The sequence below is a fragment of the Cydia pomonella genome, chromosome 5 (genome assembly GCF_033807575.1).
Source record: "Cydia pomonella isolate Wapato2018A chromosome 5, ilCydPomo1, whole genome shotgun sequence".
In the NCBI taxonomy this organism is placed as follows: Eukaryota; Metazoa; Arthropoda; class Insecta; order Lepidoptera; family Tortricidae; genus Cydia; species Cydia pomonella.
In genome coordinates, this window is record NC_084707.1 from 14,557,900 (window position 1) to 14,573,302 (window position 15,403).

General features: G+C 39.5%; 1 protein-coding gene across 8 annotated transcripts in view; it reads left to right on the forward strand.

Moving 5' to 3' along the window:
• Positions 1–15,403, forward strand: part of LOC133517797 (neural-cadherin) — a 431,760-nt gene that overhangs the window by 105,902 nt on the left and 310,455 nt on the right. For all 8 annotated transcript variants that reach the window (XM_061851220.1, XM_061851222.1, XM_061851219.1 and 5 more), the window contains exon 12: positions 15,048–15,237. In XM_061851220.1, coding sequence (XP_061707204.1) covers positions 15,048–15,237 — 190 coding nt within the window. The remainder of the gene's footprint in view (positions 1–15,047; positions 15,238–15,403) is intronic.

A 15,403-nucleotide genomic window follows, 5' to 3' on the forward strand; every position in this document is an offset into this window, starting at 1 on the left:
GTTAATCTCCGCACATTTGTTGATGGCGTAGACTTCAGCCTGGAAGATTGAGGCCTGTGTGCCCATGCTGACGCTGGCTCTGAGCTTAGGTCTCTCACCATAGATCCCACATCCTACATCAATGCCTTTCTTGGAACCATCCGTGTACCAAATATGGCTTCCCTCTTCGACGTACATTTGGTTGTTGGTCCATTTGTCTCTAGGAGGTATTTCTACTGTGTACAGTTTAGTAAATTGACATTCAGTGTGCGTGTCATCGGTGGGCATGCTAAGGGTTCTATTTGCAAAAACCCAGGCCTTTAGTTTGGTTAATGCTTGAGAGCGCCATTTTGGCCTGTTTAGCGTGCATATTCTGTAGACGCACTGCTTAGCCTCCTTTTGCACCTGCAAGTGGAGTGGTATAATATCCAGCAGTGCGTCTAGGGCCGCTCCCGGTGTCGAGGAGAAGGCGCCTGTTGCTGTTAAACAAGCCGTGCGCTGCAGGCTGTTTAGAGTTTCTATTGCCGTCTTTTGGTTGGTTTTGTTACACCAGACTGCGGAGGCGTAGGTAATTATGGGCCTCACAACCGCTGTGTATAACCACATAGCAATTTTGGGTCTTATGCCCCATCTTGCTCCTGCCATTCGACAGCATGACCACATGGCCATTTTCGCTTTTTGTATAATATTTCTTAGGTGAGGGTTCCAAGTTAACTTTTGGTCGAAAGTGACCCCTAGGTACTTGACCTCGTCTGAGAATGGCATTGTTTGTCCATTAAGTCTTGGTTCTGTGAGCTTTTCGAGCTTTCGTTTCCTTGTGAATGGTACTATTACCGTCTTGCTCGGATTAATGGACAAGTCATTTTCTCTACACCATTTGAATATTGTGTTTAGAGCTCCTTGCATTAGGTTTGATATCGTGTGGAGGCAAGGGCCTTTGATGATGACTACAAGGTCGTCGGCATATCCTTGTGTGTCATAGTCTTGGCCTGACATAATTGCAAGAAGTTGGTCCACTGCCAGGGTCCATAATAGAGGGGAAAGAACGCCTCCTTGTGGGCACCCTTTTGTGGTATAAAATTCATGCTCTATAGTATTGAGGGTCAGAGTGGCTACTCTGTTCGAGAGCATGCTATGTACCCATCTGGTGGTGGTTTCGTCAACACCCTTTGATTTCATACCATTAAGTATGGTCTCTGTGGGTGTATTGTCGAAAGCACCCTCTACATCAAGAAACGCACATAGAGCGGTTTGCTTGTCCTCTAGGGTTTTCTGCACCTTGTCAACCAGGTCAAGTAGGGCAGTCTCCGTAGATTTTCCCTTTTGGTAAGCATGCTGGTTTACACTTAGTGGTCTTTCCACCAGGTATTGGGCTCTAATGTGCTGATCGATGATTCTTTCCATCGTTTTGAGTAGAAACGATGTTAGACTAATAGGTCTGAAGGATTTAGGCTGTGAGTAGTCCTTCTTCCCTGCTTTTGGTATAAATCGTACCTTGACCCGAGTCCATTTATCTGGTATAATTCCCCACGCGAAACTTGCTCGGAATATTCTGGCCAGATGCGGGAGGAGGAGATCCTGTCCTTGCTGAAGAAGCGCCGGAAACACTCCATCTTCTCCCGCTGATTTAAATGGTTGAAATTTTTTTAAAGCCCATTTAATTTTGTTTGGTCTAAAGATGTTGGTTGCCAAATTCCAGTCGATATTGCGTGCCCTGTGGATTTGAGGATTCCTTTGGGCGCAAAGTTGTATGTTACTGGTTGTATACGAACCGGGGAAGTGTGTGCCTCTGAGCAAGTCAAGAGTTTCCTCTTCTGTGTTCGTAAATGTGCCATCTGGTCTTTTCAGGAGACCGAGATAGTTGGTTGATGTCTTGGAGAGTATTTTGTGAATTCTCGCTCCTTTATGAGTTTGGGCAATCTCTTCACAGAACCTTCTCCATGACCTTCTTTTTGCCTTCCTGATTTGTTTATTATATTCAGTCAACGCTCTACCATACCTTTCCCACTCATTCGGTGTGGTTGAGTGATTGAATATGCGACGTGTAGACCTACGGAGGTTTTCTAGCCTTTTGTTCCACCACGTCGTTGTGTTAGTAGTTTTTGACTCTTTCAGCGGACAGCTTTGTTCGTAGGCCCTACTTATGCCTTCAGATATTAGGTTAACTGCCATGTTAAGAGAGTCTGGTGTTTTGACATATTTTGGGACATCCTTTAGACGTTTTTCGAGGTCAGCCTTATAGGCTTCCCATGACGTTTCTTTTGGATTTCTACGCGTAAGTGGTTCCCTATCTAGAGAGCCTTTAACACTGAACAAAATATGTTTGTGGTCCGACATTGAGTTTTCGCTGCTGACACGCCAGTCGGCTAGGCAGCTTGCCGCCTTTTCAGTAGCGAAGGTTATATCTAGTACTTCTTGCCTAGCTCTAGTTACGAAGGTGGGCATATTACCCTTATTCAACAAGTGCAGACAATTAGTAAAGATAAATTGGGATAGTAACTCACCCCTTTTGTTGATTCCAGTGCTCCCCCAGATGGTGTGGTGGGCGTTGGCGTCACATCCCACAATAAGTTCCGCCTTTTGTGCTTGAGCGTACTCAAGCACTTTAGTCAGTTCTTCTGTGGGATCTTGCTTCTCTCCGGGCAGGTAGGCGGAGCAGACTATTACCTTGAGTGCTCCTCTCCCTTTGAGATCGACGTAGGCAGCTACTTGGTCTTCACTGCATAGTTCTGTAACAGGCAAGAAGTTAATATTTTTGTTAAATACGATGCAGGCTCTCGGTTTAGCACCTTTTTCGTAGATCAGTACCTTTCCTGCTCTGTTCAGTCCTGATGCCATGGACTTAGTGTTGATCCATGGTTCTTGTATGAGGGCGATGTCCAGGCCATTTTCGCCAAAAAGTCTTTCCACGACCGCTGTGGCCGCTATGGCGTGATGTAGATTGGCCTGTAGGAACCTCACCCCCCTACCCTCTAAAGCGTCGTTACTACTTGGCACTGCGCTGGGCACTGGTGTGCCCTTGGTGCCGTCTTCGGTCCCCATTACCCCTTGGGCGGTTGTTGCCCCTGAAGCCTCCCCGGTTGGCGAGAAACCGCTGCATGCCCGATGGTCCTGGGATGGGATTGGAGGTTGAAGGAGCCGCCCGTTTTGGACCAGAAGGCACCTTTCGGGCAGGCTTTTGGGATAAGGTGTTGGGTGGGGTAGGGTTTGCAGACTGCGGTGGTGGGTCTTGGGTAGGTTGAGTTTCGGACTGTTGGGTCTTTGGGTGGCCCTTTAGCCGAAACTGGACCTCCCGGAAACCTAAGTTTGCCTTTAGGCCCTTTTTCTGTAGATTCTCCACAGACAAGTCGTCTAGAGATAGGGTTACCATAACCCCACTCTTCTCGACTTTGGTGTGGAGAATCTTCCAGTACTCTGTGTACAGCCCCTGGTTCTGTGCATAGAGTAGAGATAGCGACTGCTTTACCTTAGAGTCGTCTATCTCTGGAATGAACACCATCCCTATGTTCGGCTTGGGAAGCTCATTTTCAGGGATGACCCCGAGGTTGGCTTCCGGCCATGGTTTTAGGGAAGGTGTTATTTGTTCAAGCCAGGCTTTAGATCTTTGGTCACTACAGGTGATGAGTAACCAGCCTGGCTTGTAAGAATAACCTTTGAACTTCGGTCCCTCGTCCATCTCCAGAGTCGCAATCTTTTGCAAGATGGTGTTGCAGAGGGACTCCAATTGCGCGACACTCATCGGCTTGGAATCCTTGATTCCGACTCGGACTTGGCTGAGGACCTCGTTGTAAGGTTGTGAAGGTTGGGGTTGGGTTGGGGGGGTCACACTCACCCTTGGGTTCTTACAAATGTTACCCTGCGGTGACTTTTCCTCCGAGCGCGGCCGTTTGGCCGGTTTAGGCTCGGGTCTGGAATGTGTGGACCCAAACTTGTACCCCAATTTCTTAAGTTCCGCAAAGCTCTTTGCGGACAGTTGTAGCGCTTCCTCGTGTGCTACTCCTAGTCCTTTAAGAGCTTTATAGCGGCCCTTCGCAGAGCCCGTCAATTTCTTGACGGACTTACGTGTATCAGGGTTGGGAGCCTCCGTTGGGTTGTTTGGGCAATGAGTATCGCTCCTTTCAACCGTGTCGGCGCTCTCCACTCCCTCCATGGCTTGCTCCGATGTTTGGGCAGAGTCTTCCGCACCTACCATCAGGGGCATTAGTTCCTGGCATAGGTCTTCCAGGGTACCTTCAGTTTTTTTGTTAGCGTTCTCCATACAAATCCCACGAGAAGCTAGGGAAAAATGTGGTCAGTTTCCAGCAGAGCCCCGCTTGCCGGAACAAGGCAAAAATACACCTCGAGGTTGCCCGGTATCGAGGGTCATCGTTAGCGACTGAGCTCCCCCTCAGCCACGCATCTCTCGGCACGATTGGTCCACCTTAGATTGGGGTTTTTTGTAGAGGTTGTCTCCTCTTGGAGTGGAATAGGAGTGGTGTAAAAGGAAACCTATTAGGGTTTGCATTCCGGGTCCCAAATGTGCGGAATATCATTCCGCACATTCAGGCTCCGGACTGCAAACCCCAGGAGAAGGAAAGGTGAGACGGGAATAACAGACAGGAAATGACAATTTGGAACATGGGATTAATGACTGGATTTCTGGGGTGGGAAAAGGAACACCTGACGGGTGGGGATGCCACATCATTTGGCGTGGCCCACACCAGGCGAGGCCCTCATACTTGGCTACTAGTGGTCTGGGGTAAGTTGGTAAATGTAGCGACGCCCATTCCGACCACTAGCATTGCCCGGGGGGGACGACCCACCCACCAATGAAACCCTGGGTGGGTTCGGCCCTGATCCGCGGCGGCAGATGCAGGGACGACGGGGACGTGTATGATGGACTTGAGGTGTTGGCCAATAGCCCAGCGTCGCATACCTGAGCGTACCTACTCCCTCCTCCCCCCCTTAATAATATAAGTAAATCTGTCATTGAAAAATGTGTTCGTTTTACAAAGAAATTCCTTTAAATGTTAAAATATTGGCATAAAATAAATTTAAATCAATCTTCAAAGTAAAGTTGTGTAAAAAGGGATATTATAAAATATCAGACTATTTAGAAGACTTCAGTTGGAGTTAATAAGTATGTGTAGTGTATAGTGTAACATAGATCATTTAATTTATTTTTTTAATTCAATGTTACTGTTTGACGTCATATACCTAGCGATTGTAAAATCCTATATGAAAATAAATAATACGATATGATATATATCATATTATAAGCGCTGGTGGCCTAGCGGTAAGAGCGTGCGACTTGCAATCCGGAGGTCGCGGGTTCAAACCCCGGCTCGTACCAATGAGTTTTTCGGAACTTATGTACGAAATATCATTCGATATTTACCAGTCGCTTTTCGGTGAAGGAAAACATCGTGAGGAAACCGGACTGATCCCAACAAGGCCTAGTTTACCCTCTGGGTTGGAAGGTCAGATGGCAGTCGCTTTCGTAAAAACTAGTGCCTACGCCAAATCTTGGGATTAGTTGTCAAGCGGACCCCAGGCTCCCATGAGCCGTGGCAAAATGCCGGGACAACGCGAGGAAGAAGAAGAAGATATATATCATATTATATAAAGGGGTTTATTGTTGAATAAGACATTTTTTTATGTACTGTTTTCATGCGACCAGTACGGCTACCACCAGTTTGACACTTGACATATTCGCTAGTGTGTGCGTAACTTACTTTCCATAGATCTCGCTCGTACTCGCATATTAGTGCGATCGAGATGCATAGAAAGTAAGTTACGCAGACGTTAGCGAGTATGTCAGTTTCACACGTAGTTTTTTTTCGTTTTACAAGGTAGTCGTGGTAAGGCTACTGGAAAGGAAAAGACTACTCATTATTTGACCACTTCTGTCATTCCCTAGAAATCGGCGAAGTAGCCGTCTAGGGTACACATTTAATACACACAAAGATCTAATTAAATGTATTCATTGGAGTAAAAATAATAGTGATTCGTCTTTTAAGTATCGCTTTCGTCTACTAAAGCGGTTTTGTTTAATGAGGTTTATTGTTAAGACAAAGTCGGCCATATTTCGAATGTCTGGCGAGCTGCGGCATTAGTATGGTCACGTCTTTATCGTCTGTCACCATGTCTGTCACGTTCTAATAAGTAAGTGCAAAAGTGACGCATCACACGACAGGTGATAAAAAAGCGACTATGTTAGCGCCGCTGGAGACAATCAGATAATAATTTCTTGTTATCACTTACTATGTGTCGATGTTGACAACTGATAGATCGTAACAAGAAATGACTATATGAATAGGCATCCTTGATAATCACTAACGCTGATTGGGGCACGAGAGGCGCAACGAGAATCGTGTCATTGGGTATCTCACTCGCACTTATTGGTGCGCGTGATATGCCTATTGAGATCGAAATTAACTTCTTAAATCAGAATCTGCCTCATGTAGGCTAGCTGCGGGCTTATTTGCCACCTTTATTACAACACGGTTAAATTTAGCCTACGTTATAACTTTAAAATCGTTTAAATAGTCTTGACACTAAATACAAACATGCTTAAACCATAATCAACATAATCAGCCCTTTATCGCCCACTTCCATCATCGCTGAGCCTATGAAAAGCTTGAGTGCGTCGGTATTAAGCCCATAAAAAGCTTGAGAGTGAATCGGTATTCGGCCCATGAAAAGCTTGAAAGTGAGTCGGTCTTCGGCTCATGAAAAGCTTGAGAGTGAGTTGGTATTCAGCCCATGAAAAGCTTGAAAGTGAGTCGGTAATCAGCCCATAAAAAGCTTGAAAGTGAGTCGGTATTCGGCCCATGAAAAGCTTGAAAGTGAGTTGGTATTCAAATATTTTACAGGTCCAGTTATTATAATGATCGCCGTCATGGGTGTTGTTCAGATATTTAATTAATACCTTCGTTACGCAATCCGTAACATTACTCGCAATTAAAATATACAAGCCGTCAACACAAATTATTAAGCATTAAAGAATTTTATTGAAAAGTACATTTTATCTTTGATTTAATCCAGAAACGGAGGATTAAGTACTTTGCTCATTTTATTATTGAACTCCGTCGATTAATGCAAATCTATTTATGTTTTTGAATAACTTTGAAGACAGATCAGCATAATAGCTTAACTTTCTTAATATTTAAATAGGGTAAACTGGGCGCTTGTGCCACTTTGTATAGGATTGATTGATCACCCATATTTTTAGTAGCTACAGTAAATGCCCCAACTCAGGTACCCGTGTCGCCGGACTAACTATATAGAAAAGTGGATACTTTGTTAGGGCACCGCCTGTACCTCCTCCTAGTTCTCTGGAAATAGTACATTACTACAGAGGCCGGGATGAAAGGGGTTGCCGGCCCAAGACATATAGACCTGAGCCGGCCGGATAGGTCTGAGGCGAGCAACCCCTATTTCCCGCCGAGGTATGTATAGTGCTTTTCTCAAACATGCAATGAAATAAACAACAAAAATATCAAAGGTTTATTTTTAAAGAAATTATAAGTAAACAAGACTAAAACTAACGTGTGTATATTACTATTTCGCTATATTTTAACTCGGTTTTAATAGAAAACAGATACTTCATACTTTTATATTTATTCTCATATTTCTTCAAAAAAGTTCGAAAGCACGTTTCTGAACGAACCTTTAGAATTTCAATTTGTTGCGACCAAAATTAAATGATAACCTCTTCTCAGTCTCAATAATCAATCAGAACTCAATAGCAACAGGTACTTGTCGCTAGGATATGTAGATAAACTAAACTTAGATATTAAGCGTTGTAGTTACAGTTTAAAATACTAAAGGTTAAAAGATGATTAGTAAACAAAACATTAAGCATGGAGTACAATGCCCACAATGTTAAAGACTTTTTAGTTTCTGCCAGTTCTTTAAAATATGACAAAACAGGTGTTCTGAGAAACTGTGGACATTCATTTGGTTTTCCAATTTATAAAATTGTCATAAGTAACCATATCTTTCGCCTTTGATTTTGTCGGCAGCAAGTTCTGTATAGCCTATACTGCTTCGGCTCTTAATTCAGGTGGGGTGCAATCAATAATCATTTATTTGTCGGTAGTTTCGTCCGAACTCATATTGAATTATTTATAACAAAACAAGATTACAAATAACAAAATTAAATTCAATAAAACAGAATTACAGCGAAAAATTATCAAGTTTCCCGCCAAACCTTTTTTTTCTATTCGGTTAGAGACACGTTTGAGTAGCCATTTTTACCGCTACCTAATATTTAGATGAAATATTAATATTTTAATGTGTATATATTTGTTAAAAAAAAGTGTTTATACTTAAGCGTAATTAACGTTGTGTAGTGTTGTTGTGTCATTAACGTGTAAGAGCCAATTAGAAAGAATGGCTGAATGAATGGATAGATGTTGTAGCACGTTTACGAATAACGCCATAGAATACTAAATCCAAAATCGCCTAAAAAAATGTGCAAAAGTAATTATTACTTAGTCGGTTAAAATCGCAGATAAGGCATATGCGACTTATTAGATAATACCTAAAGTCACAAACCACTTACTTCTTTCAATAGAGTTAGTGTTACGACTGTCAAAACGATTAGCAACTATGGAATTTAAGTTACATACTCTTTATAGTTCTATCCGGTTTATTAAACAAAAATTGTGATAAAAAATAACTGCTGTCTACGTTTTTCCAATTATTTTCTAGTGCTTTATCTCGTGCATGGTGTGTTAATTTGTTATATTCGTACGAGTAAATACAGTCAACATCCTTATTAAAAGTTAATACGTCCACACATAACACATTTTTAGGAGCAGTTATCTAGAAAATAGAACAAACCCTCAGTGCCAATAATTTACACTGGAAATCTTAATCAAAAAACAAAGTAGTACCTATTCATCTAGACAAAATAGAAGTCGTAAATAATTGAATTAGTTAGATCTATTTATTGTCTTTGTTTTCGCATTGAAACGTATTGTTTGCAAGATGTAATTACAATTAGTCTGTTGGCATTTGCTTAACCTTGTGAATGATTGAGGGTATACGCCTGTATCAAATAAACATCTCTCACATCATAATCATACGCCAGCTTAATGGCGTAACTCCAGTTCTACGCTAGAAGCTAGGTCTTATCTCGATAGAAAAAAAAACATGACTTAATTAGTCTGACGTTGTCTGTCATTGTCAATGTTTTAAACTGGTCCGTTGTTGTTTTAAAACAATTTTGTTAAAATATCAGATTTATACGACGATTTGGATATTATAACGGATACTGATACACGAATATGATACCAGGCTTTCATACGGATACGACGGATCGACGGATAAACATTAACGAATGTAAAGGAATTAAATGTTTGTACCGATATCTTCAACGAATCATTTTTGCTATTTTTGCAGTAGGTAAGAGACGAAAAAGTATTTGGTATACTTTGGAGGAGTATATACCTCATCGATCCATATGGCTTTATCCATTTTAAAATCGTTTAGTAGATTAACTTAATTATATAAATAAATTTCTCTTTGTTGTGAAATTCAATTAATACGTCGTATTTAATTACAATGTCAAATTCAATATTATGACAGCTAATTTTTTTCGTGATGAATGGCAATGGCATTTCACCTATTGTGTTATTGGTAATATCACGACATTTTTTAAATTCTTTTGTATTTTTTGTAATAAGCCATATGAAATTTATATTAATATATTGCAGTGTTTAGGAAACAAAATACTTCCAAAACATATGTAAAATTTCAGATTTTATAAAATTGAAATGTTGTCAATTAGGTGTTACTGCCATAAAACAATCTATTATATTATAAACAACGATCAGTGTGGTACTAATAGCCTTAAGACGTCTCATATTTCCGCGTCTAGATTTTATGCTGTTGTGAGATGGGATGCACAATTGCACATATATCTTAAAATACATCTTAATGAACTTCTTCTTAAATCTTGGTACATAAGGCCAATTAAATTATATATAAAAAAACAAATGCGAGTCGGACTCGCGGAGCCCCCTTAAATTATTATTTTATTTTGTTTTTTGGTATTTGATGTTATTGCGGCAACAGAAATACATCATCTATGAAAATTTCAACTGTCTAACTATCACGGTTCATGAGATACAGCCTGGTGACAGGCGGACAGATGGACGGACGGACGGACAGCGGAATCTTAGTAATGGGTCCCGTTGTACCCTTTGGGTACGGAACCCTAAAAAGCGCTTTGAGGCCAATTCCCAGCAAGCTGGAAATCGTTTTAATACCTTCATTTGGTTCTAAATGCGTATAATTCGAGTTTGCGCAATCCCAGGAGGTGTACGTACATTTATGCTCTTTTTCTTGCTGGGAATTAATCTAATTTGAATGGCCTACATTGCAACATTGTTTATTATTCAAAAACATTGTAATTACAGCGTTCGCCAATACATTACAATCTTAATATTAAACCTTATTACTTAACCTAATGTGTAAATTCACTACATTAGACTACTTAATTAATACTGCGATTCAAATACTCGTTTACATTGTTATATAAGCTGTGAACATCCGACATTAGTAAATTATTTTTTATCGAAGATCTTTGGTTTGTAATCTCGTGTATACCTAAGTAAGAAGATCCCTGTATAATTGAACGTGTAAGTCTAGATTCGTCGAGACGGCACAATCAGTATAATTTTGCAAGACGGAGCTTCGGTGGCTGAGTCGTTTTATTATTCATACGGGTGTTGCTCATGCTCATCTCGCAATTGAAACATTCATCGTTGTTATTCTGTGTGATTTTGATAGCATTGAACCACGTATCTCTAATACGTTCTCGGATTATACAACACTTCACATGTTTTCATAAATACCGTCATGAAGATCAAATCGAGCTAAATTACAAGGCCGTCAGCAATTTACGTGTCGGTAATCAGTATTGCATTGTTGGAACAAATTAGTAATTCGTACAAATTTCCTGTGTGCTGTTATTGTTGATTTTTGGTTTGATATAAGTACAAATTTCACAAACAAATTGAAATGTACAATTCGTAGGTATAATAACAGATAAACAAACCCCTTGGGCAAATAACGGAAAAGAAAAATCATCGATCATCGGTCTTCGTTTGATATCTGTGCGCAAAACAAATCCACAACACGCTTCGTCGACATATTATGCACCTATCCTACAAAATATATATCCACAAGTTCCACAACACGTGTCGTCTTCGTTTTACATGTCTTTATTTTAACTTGAAAATTGAATTTATCGAAGTATTTTTTGTCCTATACTTGGCGTTACGAGACCCAAATCTTTAAGCTGTTTATATATTTTTTAAATTATTTAAAACATATTTTTATTAAAAGCGTTCAGAGAACGGTTCATAAATTATATTTACAGTACATATGGTGCTACTTTATAGCACTAGTGCGAAAATTAGCATATTACGTTACTGTGTCGAACATTTAAAAGGTCATATGTACTGTAAAACGTTGTACGATACATGTGCGAATAGGCAATTCGCAACTCGTGTCGATTTAAAACACTCCCTTCGGTCGTGTTTTAATTTATCGCCACTCGTTTCGAATTTCCTATTTTTCGCACTTGTATCGTAATGTACTATTTCCAATTTAATAAATATAAAGTCATATAAGTAATTACTTTTGAACAATCTGTGTAACCTTTAAATTTAAAATGTTTGTGGAAGCAGTAAACATAGCTTACTCTGTCTGTAAAAATAAATTTTGAAACTATGTATAACTCTCGTAGTTTTTCTCCCGGACTCTTTAGATGTCTTGTTTTATAAATTCTTCTCAAGGGATAGGTATACCTACCGAGAAAAAAAAAACCATTTAATGCTTTCAACAGTTCCATATGATCCTATCGAAAAAAATACAATAAATATTACTGTTCCGAAATGACAGTAAATTTTACTGTTTTGATTTGAAAAAAATTAGGGACTATTCGTTTATTTTATCGTTATTTCAATACTTAGAAATGTTCAACAGTTAATGCATTTACTGCCAACGTTTTCGCAGCACTACGCTCGTAGCCACTCTCAGGGTTTTCCCGCTTTGTCGAGGAAGGCGACTACGAATAGAGAATCCACCGAGAGGGTTCCCGGCACTCAATGTCTTAACGTTACTGTTTTGTATTTTACTGTTTTCCAAACATTTGTTGATATTGTATTAAACAGTCAATCTTATTGAAAATCACTTTAATGTGTGCTCGATAAATCATATGTTTTTCAGCGTTAGTTAAAATTTCAACTATCGTACACATTGTTAATATTTAGTACACGAAAACGATCTTTCAGATTTAATACCCGCGCTGTTTAGTAACACCTTAATGTTTTTCTATAATATAACACCGTAACAAATAAAATCATAGAAAATTCCTTTACAAATATTATATACAAAACCTGAGGACGTTAAACAACTGGAGGACGCTTGTAACTCAAGGAGCCTATTCTTGCTGGCGCGAAATTGCCTCGAAGAAAGGTAACGCGGACCTGTCACGTTTCGGGTAAAAATTTTCCTGCAGAAAATGTTGCACGAGTATAAAGCGATTTACTACGACGATTAGCGTCTTTTTGAGGCTTGTGCGATATAAACAACTTGGGCTGGATGTGTCCCATTTATAATTTTAATACCTAATATTGTTATTTGTCATTTGAGGCTACTGAATAAATTATATGTTATTATCAACTTCAGCGTATATTTAATCGAACAAATAACTTTAATTAACTCTATACTTACCTACCTTTTGGCAAAGATAATTTAGTATATGTAGAGGCGGATTGTCAAAGTAAATTTTGTAGTCAACTAAATCTACTGCCATCTTTCGAAAAACTCTTAGAATGACATATTATGGCTATTTGACCCATGTTCTTTCATTGATATGAGTTAAATATCAAACGGACATCTATTCGGGCATACATTTTTCTTGATTATGCGAGGCACGTTTTTTTCTTAGACTTTATTTATCTTATACGGATTTATATATACACAGTGTTTTTATTGAATTCCGTTAACTCCGGGGTATGGGTAAGTACGTTTAAGGAAACTAAATAGCATAGTTAATTTAAAAGAAATATATAATTTTTAATTTTTTTTATAAAAGCAATTAAATGCTGCATAAAGCGTTGTTGTAACACGGGTATTACATTTAATTCAACCAAACAATTGAGAACTATGACATATCAATGTCATTTCGAACATCAATCGTCCGAGATAGTATTTACGTTTAGTAGCAAATGTACACACTCGTACTAAACACTAATCAATATCTAAATAGGCCCTAAGGCAAGTGGATACGCTTGTGCGGGCCTTATAAGATAAAAATAAATTATTTATTATCTCCGAAATGGAGTTAATTAGAATACCGGTGTCTTTGAAAAAGTTACTTAATTTAAGCTCACGAATGCACTCTTGAAATTAACGGAAATAAAAACATGGTATATATACACTTGCTTCCGGCAAAGATTGTAATAGAAAAGTAGTAGCCCTGCCCCTTAGTTTGACATCTAAGGGGCACGTTAGGGCACACTACCTGTCAAATTCGAATCCTGTTATTATATTAGCATCTTCTTGCTCTCTAGCTGTGCACCGATGTTGAGTAGGTTATCACAGCTCCCAGTGGTGTAACAGGGGCTGTTTGAACTTACCTAGAGGCCGGTTAGAACTTACCGATATAGGTCGATTTGACCTTTTTTGAAATCATCAACTAACCTTACCACGAGTTTGACACTGATATATTCCCCAACGTCTGCTTAACTTACTTTCTATACATCTCGCTCGCACTTATATGCCAGTACGAGTAAGTTACGCACACGTTAGCGAATATGTCAGTGTCAGGTCAGTGTCAAACTCGTGGTAAGGCTACAGGTGTGAAGTCAGATAATAAAATACTATCTTGGCGTTATTTAATAGTTTGATTTTATGTTACGGTTTGGCCCTCTAGCCAGAGGCTTTAATCACAAAAGTGCATAACCAAAAAATTGTGTATTTGTTGTTGTGTAAAATATTGAAGTACCTAAGTAGATTTTTCTCAAACTTGCAAAATGTTGACATGACTTACTTCAAATTAGGTTCGGAAATACTACGTATCCGGTGCGATGAGTGAAGATTGAAATATGATATAATATGGTAAAGAAATTTCATACAGCCTTACACACCTAGGCCTGAAAAGCAACCTTCTTCTTTTGTTTTTAAACGTCAAATTGTGACACAACGTCTTGGCATAAGTGGCGTATATTCGTAATTTGTTGCTTCGCTCGCTACGCTCGGTCTATATCTACTTGGCTTGCAACCCTTCAGTTTCCGGGCCTCTACAGTAATGTACTAATTACAGACTAGGTGAAGTTTTCATTTCCGATTTCACGATTCACGTCAAGCGTACATATTTTTGACAAGCCTTCATGTATATTTAGTTACCTCGTAAGTTTGAACCAAGCCTGCCACGTTTCGCGTTCGCAGTTGCCAGTTAAAGTAAAGATAGCTACAAACTTACCGCTACGAGCTACGAAGTAGCGCCTCGATACGACGAGCGCTGCTATTGAACTTACAACTTATTAATAACTTCTGCACATGAATAATGCTCATTCGTTACGGTGAAATATCTACTCTGTCTATCGTTAACGTGACTTTGATACTAATTATGAAGATATTAATTTAGTATTTGAAAGTCATTTGTGCCCTTTGTATACTTAGACTATGTAAATATCGGTAAAAGCAGAATATTCACTATTTATTTTAGTCTAAAGATATTAAATTTGTTTTCGACTGCATACATTCCATTTAATTACTTCATTTAAGGCAATATTAAACTGAAATCGGTATAATTGTAAACACTTGCTGGTTATATATATTGGCCAATAGTAGATACCTTATGTATGTAAAACAAGTAGAATATGATACCAATTAATTGATGAATTATCGATAAAATTAATCAGCGCAGCCCAATATTTAAATACTTTTTCATCATAATTCGTTGTAAATTTTGCCATTGGTGCGCATCATTGTTATGTACATATGTTAACCTGACTTTATTAAAATGTTCGTGTTTATTAATTCTTTTTCCATTTGTCACACAGGTGTATTATTACATCGTGGACTCGCCGCGGAACGAGGGCAAGGACTTCTTCGAGATCAGCATGCAGACGGGCGAGATCTTCACCAAGGTGGTGTTCGACAGAGAGAAGCAAGGCGCCTACGCGCTCGAGGTCGAGGCCCGCGACGGCGCGCCGTCCGCGCGGCCCAACTCCGACAACCAACCCAACTCAGGTCAGTTCCACTAATAGATAGTCTTAGATAGATGTGATAATTTTTTTCGACGGAATTCTTTGAATAATATCAACGTGCAGAATAGATACGTGCGAGCATGCACCTTCGAATATTATTGATGCGTGAGAAAATCATTACCGATGACTTCGCAGCTTCTGCATCCGTT